Genomic DNA, 16,966 nt, shown 5'->3' with positions numbered 1-16,966 from the left:
TGACTCGGTGGTTAATGAACCCGACTAGTATCGATAAGGAGGCGGGATGGATCCCTGGCCTCACTCAGTGGGTTAAGGAATTGGTGTTGCCTTGAGCTGTGGTGTAGGTCACAGACCCTGCGTTGCAGGCCGGCAGCTGCAGCTCTGATGTGACCCCTAGCCTGGGAACCTTCATATGCTGCGGGTGGGGCCCTAAAAAAGACAAAAGACCAAAATAAATAAAATTTGGGCAGAGGCTGAAGAAAAACAACAAAACCCACCACTTGGTTTAAAAGCAGCTTCAGGATGGGAAGAGGCAAATTCAAGAGATGATGGGAAATGTAGTTTATCTTCTATTGAGGCGCTTGTCTTGATGCTGTTCCCCCTAATTATCTTGGGGACCCAGGAGCAGTGGCTGCTAGATAGTTCAGACACGCACGGAGAAGCACTCACTACAAAAAGCTTTATTCCTTACATCAATTCACACACGAAAATAGTTTAAAAAAAAAAAACCAAATAAATAGTTAATAACAGGGAAACTACTTCAACTCAGCCACGCCTCCCACTGAGGTCCAGGCCAGGAGACACCCAGGGATGGGGGGCGGAGGCCACATCATGGCTCAAGGGCGTGGCCAGGATGGGGGACATTGGTAAGGTCTGGGTAGGGGCAGCTAGGGTGGCCAGAGAAGTGGAGGGATTCCCGAGGCGTGCCCAGGCCCGAGCCCGGGCAGCAGGGGTGAGGTAGGGGCCCAGGACCTCTTCGGCCTGGGCAATGCGTCGGGCGAAGCGGCTCCGATCCCGGGCGAACTGCTCCCAGGGGCCTCTGCGGGCAGCCTGGGCGGGTCCAGCCCAGACCGCCAGGAGATGGACGGAGACCTTCTCAGAGAAGCGCACCTGGAGATGGACCGGCACCAACGTGGGGAGCCACAGCAATCCAGACCCAAGATCCGAAGGGCCACAGGTGCAGGCGGGGAGGGAGGGAGGGAGGGAGAGAGAGAGAGAGAAGCAAACAATTAATTGCACCACAGCGCTTGTTATCAGGTTAGTCACCCGCCTGTCATCCGATTCTCTGTGACTCATCTGAAGCAGGAGGTGGTTCCCTGGGGTTGACATCAGCGAGACTGCTCCTTCCTCCCCACTGGGGCCCAGCCTCTTACAAAGGATTGCATTACAGGGGACAAGCCTCCCCGCAGAGCTCACGCGCAACCCTCTGCAACACGGGGGGACCCAGGAGTTCCAGCTCCCAGCCCTCTTCCCTGATGCTCAAGAATCTGAGCCCTCGGCACCCACCTTTCTGGTCTTTCGGGGAGGCTCTGGGTCCTGATGCCTGGCAGGGCTGGTGGGGGTTTCTGCGGGTTTGAGCCTCCGTTGCAAGCGGAGGGGCAGCCGGGAAGGAGCCCAGGGGGGTGGTGTCTTCTCTCCAGGTAAATAGATGGCCACTCGGAAGGGACAGGGCTCAGCTTCTTCCCGCTCTTCCGCAGCTTCCCCGCCCTCTGTTCCCTTCCCAGGCTGATACATCTGGTCCCTGCGGAGGGCACGCTGGGCCTGAAGGGATGGACTTGGTCCCCAGACAGCTGCTTCTGATTCCCCATCCTCTTCCTCCTCATCGTCGTCCTCCTCCTCCGTGTCCTCTCCGGGTCGATACACCCAGGCCCTCAGGAAGGCACTTGTGGGTGGGACGGAAGGAGGACCAGCTTCTCCTTCCTCCTCAGCTGCTCCTGCATCACTATCCCTGTCCTCCTCCTCCTCCTCTGTGTCCTCACCGGGTCGATACACCCAGGCTCTGAAGAAGGCACTTGGGTGCGGGCTGGAAGAGGGACCCTCAGCTTCTCTTTCCTCCTCAGCTTCTCCTTCCTCCTCAGCTGCTCCCTCGTCACTGTCCCCGTCTTCCTCCTCCTCCGTGTCCTCTCCGGGTCTGTACACCCAGGCCCTCAGGAAGGCATTTGTGAGTAGGTTGGAAGAAGGGCCCTCGGCTGCCCCCAGATCCCTGTCCTCATCCTTCTCTTCATCTTCCTCCTCTGAGATCTCCCTGGACTGATGCTGCCGGGTCCCGAGCAGGGGGCTCTGGGCTAGAATTGCGGAGTGGGGCTCTGGGCCAGCCTCTCGTTTCTCCACCTTTCTGTCCTCCTCCTCCTCAGGCTCCTCCCCTGAACAACACTCCCAGGCCCCGGGGTGGGAACCGAGGGATGAGGGGCAGGTGGAGGGCTTCGTGGCTGCTTTGTTCTCTGTTCTTTCTTCCTCTGTGGCTCCTTCCACTGCGCAGCACACCCAGGAGCGGGGCTGGGGTCCTGGAGCTGAGGGGGAGGTAGATGTTCTAGGAGCTTCTTTATTTACAGCTTCTCCAGCCTCCTCCTCCTCCTCCACTGCCACACCTGGACAACCCTCCCAGTGTGACAGAGGAAAAGCGAAGGTGATTATGTCTTTATCTTCAGTAACTGCTTCTTCCTGAGATTCTTCCTCCCCAGGAACGTCCTGCTGGGCTCTCATCAGAAGGCTGGGGGACAGGGGAGCAGGAAGGCCATCCATAAATTCACTTCCGGGCTCTCTAGGGACGCGGGTTGCTGCTTCCCCACCACGCTCATCATCTGAAAGTCCCCAGGTTTCCAAAAGCAAACACTTGGCTTCCAGGTCAGGGTAGCTCCCCCAGGATGCTTCTTCATCCTCCTCAGTTGCTCTCCTCTCTCCAGGCTCTTCTTGTGGCTGGGTGGCCAGAGAAGCCTTTGTGTCTCCCTCCAGGCCAGGTTCTCCCGCGTCTGCCCTGGTTACTGCCTCCACTAGCCAGGGCTCTGGAGGGCCTGGGCCCCTCAGGTGGCTCCAGGCCCGGCTGAGAAGGCCCATCAGCGGGGACAGGAGAAAGGAGTGGGTAGCCCTCCAGGGGGCAGGCTGGTGGGGCACTTGGCCTGGGGCCATCTTTGTCTGCTGGGGAAAAGGGAGAAAAAAAAGGAAACGAGTTTAGAAGCCATGGAGGGAATAGCATCAGAGAGTGACCTTGAGTCATAGCAACACAAATAGTAACACGAATAGTAACACAAACAGCAACCAGAGAGGCCCCGCCCCACATTCCTTTCTCATCCCAGCCACACCCATCTCTGTCCCTAGTTTCCCAGCCTCTCTCAACACCCAAGAGTCTGGATCATCACTCATTCCTTCCTTAGCCCAAAGGGCTCCCAGCCCCATTTCCTCTCTGACCCATTAAATTCTAGTCCCAGGAAGCAAGAACACAGGTCCTCTGCTTGCTTCCTCTGGGGACAAAGTCCTTGTCCCTTGCCTCTCTCATCCTCCTGAGGATTGAAAAATTAGGCGCCCACCATTCTCCTCCTTCCAAGACATAAAACTTCCGATCCCTAGATGGTGCCTTCTGGCTCCCAGACTCTTCCTCTGTCCGGCTCAGGACTCTAAGCTCCCAATTCCTTCTCCTGCCTAAGTCCGAGCCCTCGGGTCCGGCCTCGTCCCACCTCTCCAGAAAAAGGAGTTCAGGTTCCCAGGAGTCCTTAGGGCACAGGAGTCCGAGCTCCGAACACCCCTATCTCGGAACTCAGAAGTTCGAGCTCCCTCCTCGTTATTGACCAGGATTCTAGTCCTCCGCCCCCAAACCCCTAGGAACCTAGATGTTCCGACCCCCTCAACTCACCAGCTCGGGATTGCGCGTCACCCTGGGGGCAGGAGCGTCGGCTGGGGCTGCCACAAGCGATCGCAGTTCCGGACAGCTCGGGAGTCCAGAGCGTTCATTTCGCCCTCCGGCGTCGGGCTCGGGGACTCAAATTGTCACCGGCTGCTGCAAGCGTTGTCACGACGAATGGGCGCAAGGTCACACGGAGAAACAAATACAAACACACCGGCTAGCCACTTAGGACGTAAGGGTTGACGCGGTCCTCAGCGCTTTTATACACAAACGCAGCCGGACGTGGTGACGTCAGGAGAGGAGGCGGGGTTTCGAATCGTAATCGTGATGGACGAAACGGAAAACAAGGTTGGACTTCTCGCGGAGATTCCGGACTTTATGACGTCACGGCGGTATTTCTGAGCGTGGCCACGCCCTGAAGCAGGCGAGCTGCCAATCAAACTCATGAACTGGTTAGGTTTTGAGCGCGCGAGCTCAACCTCTGTTCCAGGCAAACGCCGTTACTCCCCGCCCCCAATTTAGCCAGCCGGCCCCAGGCTAGAGTCTTCCACCCTCCAGTCCAGTCGGCTTCCTATCCGGTGTGGGAAGGTATCATTATTTCCATTTCACAGATGGGGAAACTGAGTCTTGGGCATGAAATCACTTGCCCAAGGGTGGGCACAGCGGAGTCTATATTCATTGCAAAAGAGAAAGAGAATGTGTAAGGCCCCTGAAGGCAGGCGCTTTTCTTTGCTCACTGCCTGCGTGACACATAGTAGGTGCTCAACAAATACGCGGTGAGAAATACTGGACCAAAACCTCAGATCCCGTGCCTATCTCAGGCACAAGGCGCCACTCCTAGGCTCCACCTACTTCAAATTTATACAGAACCTCCGCTTACACAAATTGAAATTCTAGCTGGGTATCACCAACATCAAGGGAGTGGGGGGGGCGGTCTTTTGCCCCAAATTCCAGGCCTAAGGACATGGTTTCAGTCCCTGGCACCCCACCACCAACCTGGTCTGCAATCCTGTACCTCAAAATACGCCCAGGACCCAGGCCTCCCTCCTGAGAGGGCATCATCCTCAGTCTAGACCGGAGTTCTCACCTGGATCTGAGGTGGAGATTGCCACTGGCCACTTGACCCTGCTCTTGCCAGAACCCAGCAATCTGGGGGCCGCCCTCTCTTCTCTGGAGGACTTGGACCCATCCACTGCAAGCCACACCTCCAGACCCCAGCTCCATTCTCAAGTCCTGACTCCTGGCTCACATTTTGTCAGGTACCCAGTAGTCTGAGCCCCTACCCCTCCCTTCCATTCCCAAGGCGCCAATCACCCAGGCTTCCGATCACAACCTGCCCCCTCAGGTCCTGGAGTCCAGGCCCAGCTCCTCTTCTCCAAACATGTAGGAATCCCAGCTTCAGCCTTGATGGGACCCGGTCCAGCAGGGACCTAAGAGCGTGTGGGTGGATGGGTGGGGTGGAGGGTGGGAGGGTGGCCCCCAGCCCCCAGCCCCCAGCCCCCAGCCCCTCCCTTCAGCTGTGGGGGCAGCTGAGCCAGAGGTCAGGCTGTGGTGGGGAGGCCAAGAGGGGCGGGGTCAGCGGGGATTGGGAGCCGGGACAGCAGCGTGGGCGGCTGGCAGGGGGAAGGAAAGACCAGCAGAGGGGAAAGAGAAACTGGGAGAGCAGAGGAAGAGAGACAGTGAGAAGGAGCGTCCGGGAGAGAAGGAAACAGCAGACGTGGAGGGCCAGAGAGAGAGAGGGCGAGAGGGAGGGAACAGAAGGGAGACTTAAAGAGATTGTGAGCCCAGGAGAGGATTTGGACAGAAACAGAAAGACTGGGACAGAAAGTGATATAGGGGGTGGGGGAGCTGCGGACGAGAGGGTGTGTAAGGGAGAGACGGAAAGAGACAGAGGTTAGAGACAGCGAGAGGGACGGGAGGGGAGATTGCAGAGAGAGAGACGGGATAGAAGGAAGGGAGAGGGTGAGGCAGAGACAAAGAGACGGACAGGGTGGGAATGAGCAGGTGAGCAAGGAAGGCTGTGAGAGGCAGCCCCTAAGAGGCAGAGGAGGGGGACTGTGGCTGGGGGGGGGGTCCCTGCACCCACACTGCCCTCTTGTGCCCTCTGGCCTTGGGACCCCAGAGCTGGTAAGTGCCCTGGCTGGGCTGGGAGGGGCTGCCAGGCTGTGCATTCTGGGTGCCCAGAGCCTTGGCAGGGTTGTTCTGGGTGTGCCTTTGGGGGTGCAGGAGACAGGTAGCTGGGGGCACCGGAAAGAGGCAGGGGATGGGGGGGGTCTTGAGCAACACAGTGAGGGTCAAATTCCTGGCCAGAGTGCAGGGGGCATGAATAAAGGGGCCCCTATTCTCTGTCTCGGGCTGTAGACAGCTGCCCCCCTCCCCACAGCTGCCAGCGCCGCCCACCTCTCTTGGCATCACTGTTGGTATGTGGTCTCCAGGCCAGGGCCTCCCCCAGCCCCCCAGGCCCCAAACAACAGGCTCTTTCTCCTCAGCCTCCTCCGACCTGCAAGCCCCTGACCCTGTCTCTGTCCCCAGCCGGGTCATCTGCAGAGTGGCGCACACAGCCCCTTTCTTTCTGTCCCCAGCCCCTGATGGAGGAGGGCAGACCTCGGAGCAGCCTCAGCCTGGCCAGCAGCGCCTCTACCATCTCCTCGCTCGGCAGCCTGAGCACCAAGGTTTGAGCTTCTTGGTGGGGCTGGGGAGGAATGGGGCAGGGGCGGGGGGCAGCTCTGGGTCGCCCCAGCCTGCTCTGTCCAAGCGCTGGTTTTGGCGCCACCCTAGGGACTCCGGTTGTCAAGCGCAAGGATCTTTAGCAACAGGGTCTGCCAGACGGAGCAAGGACCAAATTGCCCACCCGCTGCAGCCAGAAATTCCGGGACACTCCCAGTCGTCCCCACCCACCCCTCGGATTTTCCTAATTTGAAGCCAGTGTAACAACCCCACTTGACTCTGGTTGCTAAGATAAGGCCACTCCTTAGCCATGAACCACCCCCCTTCCCCCGCCAAGAACTCAGAAGCACTCTTGCTTAGGACTGAGAAATTCGTGTCCTATTTCTAGCCACCCAACCTACCCAGTTCTGAAATCCAGCAAGGAAAGCCCCTTCTCTGAGCATAGAGCCCCATGAGGCCCGAGATACTTGTGTCCCAAATTGTCACACACACACAGACACACACACACACACACACACACACACACACACACGAGTTCAGTGATGACATTCATTTTATTGTCCTCCAGCTATTATTCCGGTCACTCATTTCTGGCTTCCCAAGTTCAGAATCCATAGATTTGATTCTGACCTTGGGCAGCACTATCCCCAAGGAAGGGCATCCTGTGAGAATCTGGCTCTGGATGCCTGAGACGTCGGTGTGGACAGGAGGGGGGGGGGCTGTCTTTTGGGCAGGAGGGATTTGGGGCTTTCCTCCCCCCACTGGACCTGGTCATTAAGGGATGTCATCTCTGGCAGTGACGTGTCCTTTGATTCCAGTTGATCCATCACTAGGGACTCAGCGTAGATTCTCCCTCCCAGGCAACATTGCCAATTCCAATCCCAAAGGTTCTGCTACAACTCTGGCTCTGGTGGCCAAGGGCATCTTCTCCTTGGCAGTGGACCTTTGATTCCCAAATTCCTTCCCTGTTGGCCGGTAGCCTCTGTCTTGCCTCCAAACACCGCCACCCATGAAAAGGATCTTTCAACTCTGCATGATGTACATGCAATTCTGCACCCCAAACACAGCAGCCTCCGTGACCCAGTTTCTTTCTTTCTTTCTTTCTTTTTTTTTTTTTTTTTGGCTTTTTTTTTGTGGCCACACCCATGGCATATGGACATTCCCAGGCTAGGGGTCAAATTGGAGATACAGCTGCTGGCCTACACCACAACCACAGCAACACAGGATCTGAGCTGCATCTTCAACCTACGCCACAGTTCATGGAAATGCCGGATTCTTAACCCCCTGAGCAAGGCCAGGGATCGAACCCGCAACCTCATGGGTCCTAGTCCGATTCATTTCCACTGCACCTCAATGGGAACTCCCCTGACCCAGCTTCTAAAGGCAGCTCATGGAAGGTCTCAGGCTGCCTGGGTCCCTCTGCACCGCCCCCCCCCCTCCAGCCCATCCTAAGGCCCTGTTCACTTCTGTTCTCCTTCTCTCCTCAGAAGCCTACTCGGGCTGTAAGCAAGGTGCACGCCTTCGGGAAGAGGGGCAATGCGCTCAGAAGGGATCCCAACCTCCCCGTGCACATCCGAGGCTGGCTTCATAAGCAGGTAGAGTGAATGGGAGGAACGAACCAACACTCTAGGTGGTGGAAATGGTGTGCTCCTGGCTGGCCACCGTTTCTCTCCTTCAAAGGCTCCAAGTATGTTTTTTTTTTTTTTCTATCACTGTTTAATTTATTCATTCAATGATTTTTGTTTTTTGTTTCTTTGGTTGTGTCTGAGGTATGTGGAATTTCCTGGGCCAGGGATTAAACCCATACCACAGCAGTGACTGGAGCAACAGTTGACAATGCTGGGTCTTTAACCCACTAAGCCACCAGGAAAATCCTCAATAATTCCCCTCTCCCCACCTTTTTTTTTTTTTTTTTTTTTTCTGTCTTTTTAGGGCTGAACCTGTGGCATATGTAAGTTCCTGGACTAGGGGTGGAATTGGAGCTGCAGCTGTTGGCCTACGCCACAGCCACAACACCACCAAATCCTAGCCCTCTCGCTAACCTATGCCTCCGCTCAAAGCAACGCCGGATCCTTAACTCACTGAGCAAGGCCGGGGATCAAACCTGCGTCCTTGTGGATACTAGTCAGATTCATTTCTGCTGACCCATGGTGGGAACTCCAGGAATCTGTGTTTCAATAAGCCCTCTGAGTGGTTTTTATATACACTCAAGTTTGAGATTCCCTGTAAGCCAGCAAACTAGGGTAGGGAATTGGAGATTTATTCTAAGTATGACGGTAAGCTCTGTTTTGAGCAGAGGACTCACATGATCTAATGGAAGATTAAAAAAAAAAATCATGCTGGAGTTCCCTTCGTGGTGCAGTGGTTAACGAATCTGACTAGGAACCATGAGGTTGCGGGTTCGATCCCTGGCCTTGCTCAGTGGGTTAAGGATCTGGCGTTGCCGTGAGCTGTGGTATAGGTCACAGAGGTGGCTCAGATACCGCTTTGCTATGACTGTGGTGTAGGCCGGCTGCTACAGCTCTAATTTGACACCTAGCCTGGGAACTTCCATATGCCATGGGAGCGGCCCTAGAAAAGGCAAAAAGACAAAAAAAAAAAAAAAAATGCTGCTTCTGTGCAAATGGGTTGGAGAGGGAAAGAGGGGCACAGAGTTGGAGATGGATCGGTTTTGGCAGAGGAGCTGGGAAGATGCAGGATTCAGAGTGTGGCTCAGCATCACTTTCCTGGCCTCTCTGTGTCTCCGACTCCATAATTGGACCATCTTCCTGTATAAAGCCCCTGGCCACGTGTGGTACAGTGACTGTCCCAAGCTTCCTGTAACTTCTCAATCCCCAGTTGACAGATGAGAAAACATGAGGTTCCTAGTGGGGAAAGGACTTGCTTAAGGGCACAGTTTGAAAGTGGTGGTGCTGGGAGTTCCTATTGTAGCTCAGCAGGTTAAGAACCTGACATAGTGTCCATGAGGATTCGGGCTGGATCACTAGCCTTGCTCAGTGAGTGAAGGATCCAGCGTTGCCGCAAGCTGGATCTGCAGCATAGAGTGCAGATGCGTCTACAGATCCAGCCTTGTGGTGGCTGTGGCCTAGGCCGGCACCTGTAGCTATGATTTGACTGCTAGCCTGGGAACTTCGATATGCCACAGGTGCAGCTGTTAAAAAAAAAAGGAGGGAGTTTCTGTTGTGGCTCAGCAGAAACGAATCCGACTAGTATCCATGAGGATGTGGGTTCGATCCCTGGTCTTGCTTATTGGTTAAGGATCCAGTGTTGCTGTGAGCTGTGGCGTAGGTCACAGATGCAGCTCGAATGGATCTGGCATTGCTGTGGCTGTGGTGTAGGCCAGCAGCTACAGCTCCGATTCCGCCCCTAGCCTGGGAACCTCCATATGCAGTGTCTCGGCTCCTCTCCATTCTCTGGGTCTTTGTTCACCAAGTGTCACCATCTCCATTTTTCCTCCTAGCCCTACTCCCACTCTCTCTCCCCAGGACAGCTCCGGGCTCCGGCTCTGGAAACGCCGCTGGTTTGTCCTCTCTGGCCATTGCCTCTTCTATTACAAGGGTCAGTGCCCCCCTCCCACCCTCCCTTTCCTGTAACTTCCGGGCTTCCAGGACCCTGTGATCCCTGACCCCAGCCCTTCTTTTGCAGACAGCCGCGAGGAGAGCGTCCTGGGTAGCGTCCTGCTCCCCAGCTACAGTATCAGGCCAGATGGGCCAGGAGCCCCCCGAGGGCGGCGCTTCACCTTCACTGTGAGTCCATCCATCCCGCATGGGCACTAAGGTACTAGGCAATGGGGGCAGGCCTGGAGCATCCATTACTGGAGATAGGGAATCTTGCCCACGGTCCCGGGCATCCTTCTTTTTAGAGGGCCCAGGCATCCGGGTCCCCCAGCTCTCTCTTCCCACAGGCGGAGCACCCGGGCATGAGGACTTACGTTCTGGCAGCTGACACGCTAGAGGACCTGCGGGGCTGGCTACGGGCACTGGGTCGCGCCTCTCGTGCCGAGGGGGACGAGTGGTGAGTATAGGTACAGGCCACGCCCCTGACGCTATACCTCCAATCTGGGTCCGGGTAATCATCCGAAACGACTGCTTCTGAGGCCCTGCCCCCTAAAATGTCCAATCACTGAAGGAGACGCCGGCCGTTCAGGCCCTCACCTCCAATCAGTAAAAAGTCTCTTTTGTAAGCTCCGCCCACCATTTTGTCCATCAATGTTGCTCACTCTCCAATTGGTTCTCTCAGAAGTCTCCACCCACTGAGGCCTACAGAATGTCAGATCAAAAAAAAAAAACAGCTTGGGCTGTGTCTGCCTGCCAATTTTCAGGCTGGAGACGGAGAGTCTGGGACATTGGACCCAGCAACCCGGATGGACCTTGTGACCCTTGCACGAGTCACTTCCAACTTGGGCCTTAGTCTTCCCATCTGCAAAATGGGGACAACGATTTATAGTGCACCGTCTCCCCTTTTTTTCTTTGTAGGTCCCTGTGTCCTTATCTGTGAAATAGGAATAAGGACTCTTGTAAGGTTCAAAGGAGTGATGACTTTTTCTGTGTCCGCTCGTTAGTGGGCAGCCCAGGTCACCTGCACGTTCCCAGGCTGAGGAGGGGCCTGGAGGCCCAGGTGGTCCCCCAGAGGTGATCAGAGCGGAAGTGGGGCGCGGTTCGGAATCCCCGGAGGTGGCTCGGCTCTCCAGAGGTCGAGGGCGATCCGGCCTAGTCACTCCCAGCCCCACCATCGATCTCCAATCTGGACACCGCATTCGGAGGACAAGAAGCCCGGAGTGAGTTGGACCAGGGAGTCGGGGCTGCGGTTATATAGGGCTGAGCCAGTGACGAACAGAAACGTTGAGGGCGTGGCCTGTGAGAAGGGCGGGACTGAGACTGGTTAGGGGCGTGGCTCAGTGCTTTCCCTCTGGTGTGTGACTTTCGGGGTTTTTGTGGGGTCAGGGCCTGTAGAGGAGAAGTCCTAAGGAGGACACGCCCCAAAGGGGGACGTTATTCAGGATCTGGCTAGTAGAGGCGGGTTCTCCAGAGAGACAGTGAGACACCTCTTTGAAGCTGGCTTGATGAGTAGAGGGGTGAGGCGGCTGTGGTTGATGCAGTTTGTCTATTCTCACCTCCCCACAGCCTCTTCACACCCCTCTCTCGCCCTCCCTCCCCTCTGAGCCTCCCCCGGCCCCGTTCTGCTCCTGCACGAAGACTCCCTCCCTCCTCTGGAGACACAGCACCTTCTGCCAGACCTCATACCCCCCTGAGTCGCATCGATGTCCGGCCTCCCCTGGATTGGGGCCCCCAGCGCCAAACCCTCTCCAGGCCCCCTACTCCCCGCCGAGGACCCTCCTCTGAGGCTGGGGGAGGAAGGCCCCCGAGGAGTCCCCAGCACTGGAGTCAGGAGGCCAGAACCACGGTGAGCCTAGGTGATGGGGAGGGAGACTACATCTCCCATATGGCCATGGGGTGGTCTTTCCAGGCTGGTCTCGAAGCCACTGGCCCCTGGGCATCTTGGGGATTGTAGTTTAGCATCATCACAGCTGCGTTTAAATGTGAAAGGGAGAATGGACTTTATCTCTCATTAGTTCTCAGGGCTGTCTTGGGCTGGTCTTTGGCCATTACCCCTTAAGCATTATGAAGATTGTAGTCCAGAATACTCTCCTCTAAGACAGTGCTGCGACAGGTAGTGTGGATTGCATCCGCCTGTGTCCCCAGTTTATCTTAAAAAATCCACAGCTAACCACAGATGTGAGAGTGAGAGTAGATTGCAACTTCCATTGGCCTCAAGACTGTTTTGTTAGGCTTGTCCATTTAATGTCATCGTCTGTGACTCCATCACAGGCACCGTCAGAGGCACCCAGATGGGGAGCAGGTAGTTGAGGAAGTTCAGGGAGCCCAGTTCTGAACCTCAAAGAGTCTCCTAAGGCACCTCAATTCTGGGCACAGCCATTCTAATCTTTGTTACTTTTTTTTTTTTTTTTTTTGTCTTTTTTTGCTATTTCTTGGGCCGCTCCCACGGCATATGGAGGTTCCCAGGCTAGGGGTCCAATCGGAGCTGTAGCCACCAGCCTACGACAGAGCCACAGCAACGCGGGATCCGAGCCGCATCTGCAACCTACACCACAGCTCACGGCAACGCCGGATCGTTAACCCACTGAGCAAGGGCAGGGACCGAACCCACAACCTCATGGTTCCTAGTCGGATTCGTTAACCACTGCGCCACGATGGGAACTCCGCAAATGTCATTTTTATGTAAGATCCTTTGTCTGGAAAATGTCTATGACTGTACCTTCGACTTCTAACAGACAGGACAATTCTCAGCTTTTTTTTTTTTTTTTTTTTAATGGCCACACCCACAGCATATGGAAGTTCTCAGGCTAGGGGTCCAATCGGAGCTGTAGCCACCAGCCTACGACAGAGCCACAGCAACGCGGGATCCGAGCCGCATCTGCAACCTACACCACAGCTCACGGCAATGCCGGATCGTTAACCAACTGAGCAAGGGCAGGGACCGAACCCGCAACCTCATGGTTCCTAGTCGGATTCGTTAACCACTGCGCCACGACAGGAACTCCGTAATCTTTGTTACTAAGACAAGCCGATGTCTAAACATCCTTATTTCAGTATTCCCCCCAGGCCCCCTCTGGTTCCTCCACGTATCTCCAGCTCCCTCCAAGACCTCCAGGGAACCGGGCTTCCATGGTTTTATTGGTAGGTATCCTGGGGCACCCTGAATCTGCTAGAGCCCCCACCCTTGCTTTTGTTGCTATGGTGAATGTCATCTCCTGGACTAGGGAGCCTAGAGAAGACTGGCTGATTCATAGCGTATAGGCGGTTATATTAGTTTCCTCAGGGCTGCTGAAACCAGGTGGCATACTTATAGAATATTCTCTCCATTCATTCATATCATCATCTAGGTCTTTCATTTGAATTTTCATGTTTTCCCTTGGAGATTTCATGTGCTGTTAGTGAGATAACTCCTAAATTCCTGATACTTTTGTGGATCTTTTTGCTTTTTCTTTTTTGGCTGTGCCCGAGGCATGTGTAAGTTCCTCGGCCAGGAATCGAACTAGAGCCACCTGAGCCACTGCAGTGACAATGCCAGATCCTTAACCCACTGTGCCACAGGGGAACTCCCTAATTCCTGATAATTTTTATAGTTATTGGAATGGTATAGTCTTCTTTTTTAAAAGTATTTTCTAGTTATTGATGGTGTAGAGATATGCTATTAATGTTTGTAGCTTTGTTTTACACTGTGGCATACTTGTTAATTATCATATTTGTTCTTGCTTTTTTTTTTTGTCTTTTTTTTGGAGGATCGTGCCCATGGCACATGGAAGTTCCCAAGCTAGGGGTTGAATCAGAGCTGTAGCTGCCAGCCTACACCACAGCCACAGCTACACCAGATCTGAGCCACATCTGCAAACTACATTGCAGCTCAGGCAACACCAGATCCTTAACCCACTGGCTGAGGCTAGGGATCAAACCTACATCCTCATGGATACTTGTCAGGTTCATTACCACTGAGCCACAATGGGAACTCCTTATTTGTTCTAATGTATATATTTTTTATTCTGTTGGTTTTTCAGGGTAGATGAGCACATTATCTGTAAATAATGATGGTTTTAACATTCCCCCTCCTATCCTTATGTTTTTTGTTTTTCTTATCCTTTAGCATTGGTCAAGATCTCTAATACTGTATTAAACTGGAACAGTGGTAGTAGAATCCCTGTTTTATTCTCAGTCATAAAGGAATTGTCTAAATTTGCTCCATGAATTATGGTATTTGATATAGCTATTTGACACAAGAGCTCCATTGGATCCTCCTTTTTTGGGGGGGGGGTGCTGCACCCATAGCATATGAAGGTTCCCAGGCTAGGGGTCGAATCAGAGCTGTAGCTGCCAGCCTACGCTACAGCCACAGCAATGCCAGATCCAAGCTGCGTCTGCCACCTACACCACAGCTCACGGCAACACGGGATCCTTAACCCACTGAGCGAGGTCAGGGATCAAACCCACATCCTCATGGATACTAGTGTGGTTCATTAAACACTGAGCCACGAGGGGAACTCAAGATTTTCCTTGAGCCAAGAATCTACTGAGTTCTCTAAAGCTTTGGGACAAAGCTTATAAGGACAGGGGTGTCTGTCAGTAGAAACAGGGCTCAGGAGTTCCCGCGTCGGTGCAATGGGATCAACAGCATCTTGGAAGTGCTGGAGGCAGGTTCGATCCCGGGCCCGGCCCAGCACAGTGGGTTAAGGATCCAGCATTGCCACACTGCGACTTAGGTCTCAACTACAGCTCAGATCTGATCTCTGGCCCGGGAACTCCATATGCTGCAGGGTGGCCAAAAAAGATTTTAAAAACGGTGCAGGGGGTTCGCAGCTCAGCACTGAGCTACAATAAGGATCTGTTTGGACATGTGACCCCCACTTTTTCTCTTTTTCCTCAGCCGGGTCCCCCCATGGACTCAACCTTCCATCAAAGCTTGGAGACAGATGTAAGTTCTCCCTGAACACACCCTTGCTGGGTTCCCAGAGTTGGGGAGAAGAAGTTTTATTTTTTTAAATTTATTATTATTATTATTATTTCGTCTTTCTGCCTTTTCTAGGGCGGCTCCTGTGGCATATGGAGGTTCCCAGGCTAGAGGTCTAATCGGAGCTACAGCTGCCAGCCTACACCACAGCCACAGCAACATGGGATCCGAGCTGTGTCCGCAAACTACACCACAGCTCACGGCAACGCCGGATCCTTAACCTCCTGAGCAAGGCCCGGGATCGAACCCACAACCTCATGGTTCCTAGTCAGATTCGTTAACCACTGCACCACGACGGGAACTCCACAGGGAGAAGAAGTTTTAGATGGGGGTGAGGTGACCAGGGAGAAGAGCCAGATCTGGTCCAGAAATAGCTCCTGTTCTCCTCTCTCGAGACTCTGTTGACCAAGTTGTGCGGGCAGGACAGGCTCCTAAGGAGGCTGCAGGAGGAGATAGACCGGAGGCAGGAGGAGAAGGTACAGGGCTCTGGGACAGGGGAGGGACACCGTTTTTCTCTCCCTGAGGCTGGATGCACTTTCCGAAGCCTAATTGCCTTTCCTCCTGGTGCAGGAGCAGCTAGAAGCAGCCCTGGAATTGACCAGACAGCAGCTGGGCCAAACAACCAGGGAGGCTGCAGCTCCTGGGAGGGCTTGGGGGCGCCAGCGTCTCCTGCAGGACCGACTGGTCAGTGTGCGGGCCACTATTTGTCATCTGACCCAGGTGAGCATCTGGGAAAGGAGACCTCGGCACTCTACAGGTTGTTCCTCAAGGGATCTTATCCCCAGGATGTCTCGTGAAGGTCGTTCTTGAGAATTCCCCCCATTTGAAACCAATGACCTTGACAGTCCTAGAGGGTGATGGGCAAGCAGCCAAGAAATAGCAGATTTTTTTTTTTTTCAGGGCCACACCTGCGGCATATGGAGGTTCCCAGGCTAGGGGTCTAATCGGAGCTACACAGGATCTGAGCTGAGTCTGCGACCTACACCACAGCTCATGGCAATGCTGGCTCCTTAACCCACTGAGCGAGGCCAGGGATTGAACCTACATACTCAAGGATACTTGTCAGGTTTGTTAACACTGAGCCACAACGGGAACTCTGAAATAGCAGTATTTAATGTACTATTTAAAAGAGGGGGGAGTTCCCGTCGTGGCGCAGTGGTTAGCGAATCCGACTAGGAACCATGAGGTTGCAGGTTCGGTCCCTGCCCTTGCTCAGTGGGTTAATGATCCGGCATTGCCGTGAGCTGTGGTGTAGGTTGCAGATGCGGCTCAGATCCCGAGTTGCTGTGGCTCTGGTGTAGGCCGGTGGCTACAGCTCCGATTCAACCCCTAGCCTGGGAACCTCCATATGCCGTGGGAGCGGCCCAAAGAAATAGCTAAAAGACAAAAAAAAAAAAAAAATAAATAAAAAATAAAAATAAAAAATAAAAGAGGGTGATTTCATAACTTTTTTTTTTGGCCTCGCCTGCATCGTGTGGAAGTTCCTGGGCCAGGGACTGAACCGGCACCATAGCAGTGACCTGAGCCACAGCAGTGATAACACTGGATTCTTAATCCACTCAGCCACCCAGGGAACTCAGAGAGGGTGATTATGACATGGGCTTCCTGGTTTTGAATCTCAGATCCCATAGCTGCTGTGTGACCTTAGAAAATTTACTTAACCCATCAGGACCTCAGATGCCTGTTATATAAACTTGAGATGATAAAAATAGTATTTACTGGAGTTCCCTTCATGGCTCAGTGGTTAAAGAACCCAACTAGGATCCATAAGGATGTGGGTTCGACCCCCCTGGCCTCACTCAGCCTGGGAACCTCCAGATACCACAGGTGCAGCCCTAAAAAGCAAAAAAAAAAAAAAAAAAAGATAAAAAAGTACTAAAGTACTATTTACTTCAAGAGACCATTTCGAAGATTTCATAAATGTATGTAAATCAATCAATGAGTATTTAACACTTATGTACCTGGCATATGGTAAGCAATACTTATGTTAGATATAATTATTATTGTCTATAAAATGGAGACAATAATACCTACCTCACGGAGTTCCCACTGTGGCTCGGTGGAAACCAATCTGACTAGTATCCATGAGGATGCTGGTTTGATCCCTGGCCTCGCTCAGTGGGTTAAGGATCCGGCGTTGCTGTGAGCTGTGACTCGACCCCTAGCCTGGGAGCC

General features: G+C 53.9%; 2 protein-coding genes across 11 annotated transcripts in view; one reads left to right on the top strand and one right to left on the bottom strand.

Moving 5' to 3' along the window:
• Window positions 1–428: 428 nt before the first annotated feature.
• PPP1R15A (protein phosphatase 1 regulatory subunit 15A) lies at window positions 429–3,835 on the bottom strand. Of its 2 annotated transcripts, none has more exons than XM_005664689.4 (3): window positions 3,611–3,835; window positions 1,270–2,898; window positions 429–873 (listed from the first exon to the last, which is right to left on the bottom strand). In XM_005664689.4, the coding sequence occupies exons 2-3, from the start codon at window positions 2,887–2,889 to the stop codon at window positions 529–531; spliced, it is 1,965 nt and encodes a 654-aa protein (XP_005664746.2). In that variant the 5' UTR covers window positions 2,890–2,898; window positions 3,611–3,835; the 3' UTR covers window positions 429–528. The 2 variants fall into 2 exon arrangements, with proteins under 2 accessions (XP_005664746.2, XP_003127323.2); XM_003127275.5 differs by having other exon boundaries at window positions 1,270–2,895.
• A 1,416-nt stretch (window positions 3,836–5,251) lies between these two features.
• PLEKHA4 (pleckstrin homology domain containing A4) overlaps window positions 5,252–16,966 on the top strand; it is a 26,644-nt gene continuing 14,929 nt past the window's right edge. Inside the window, exons 1-12 of one of the 9 annotated variants that reach the window (XR_014806476.1) lie at window positions 5,252–5,728; window positions 6,184–6,273; window positions 7,756–7,863; window positions 9,754–9,826; window positions 9,914–10,014; window positions 10,173–10,282; window positions 10,830–11,045; window positions 11,392–11,671; window positions 12,880–12,966; window positions 14,708–14,755; window positions 15,101–15,267; window positions 15,362–15,511. Coding sequence is in view for 8 of the 9 variants with exons in the window: in XM_084961428.1 (XP_084817554.1) it covers window positions 6,190–6,273; window positions 7,756–7,863; window positions 9,754–9,826; window positions 9,914–10,014; window positions 10,173–10,282; window positions 10,830–11,045; window positions 11,392–11,671; window positions 12,880–12,966; window positions 14,708–14,755; window positions 15,187–15,267; window positions 15,362–15,511 (1,338 nt within the window). In the remaining variant the exon portion in view is untranslated. Of the gene's footprint in view, window positions 5,729–6,183; window positions 6,274–7,755; window positions 7,864–9,728; window positions 9,827–9,913; window positions 10,015–10,172; window positions 10,283–10,829; window positions 11,046–11,391; window positions 12,109–12,283; window positions 12,967–14,707; window positions 14,756–15,100; window positions 15,268–15,361; window positions 15,512–16,966 lie in introns of all 9 variants that reach the window. The other 8 variants (XM_084961429.1, XM_084961428.1, XM_084961431.1 and 5 more) reach the window with 8 other exon arrangements.

This window comes from Sus scrofa, chromosome 6 (assembly GCF_054392235.1).
Source record: "Sus scrofa isolate SSC_HxYL_T2T_F1_AM1 chromosome 6, Sscrofa_HxYL_maternal_Yorkshire_Landrace_v2.0, whole genome shotgun sequence".
Classification (NCBI taxonomy): domain Eukaryota; kingdom Metazoa; phylum Chordata; class Mammalia; order Artiodactyla; family Suidae; genus Sus; species Sus scrofa.
Note: the sequence above shows the minus strand (reverse complement) of the source record. Positions and strands in the feature narration are given on the sequence as shown.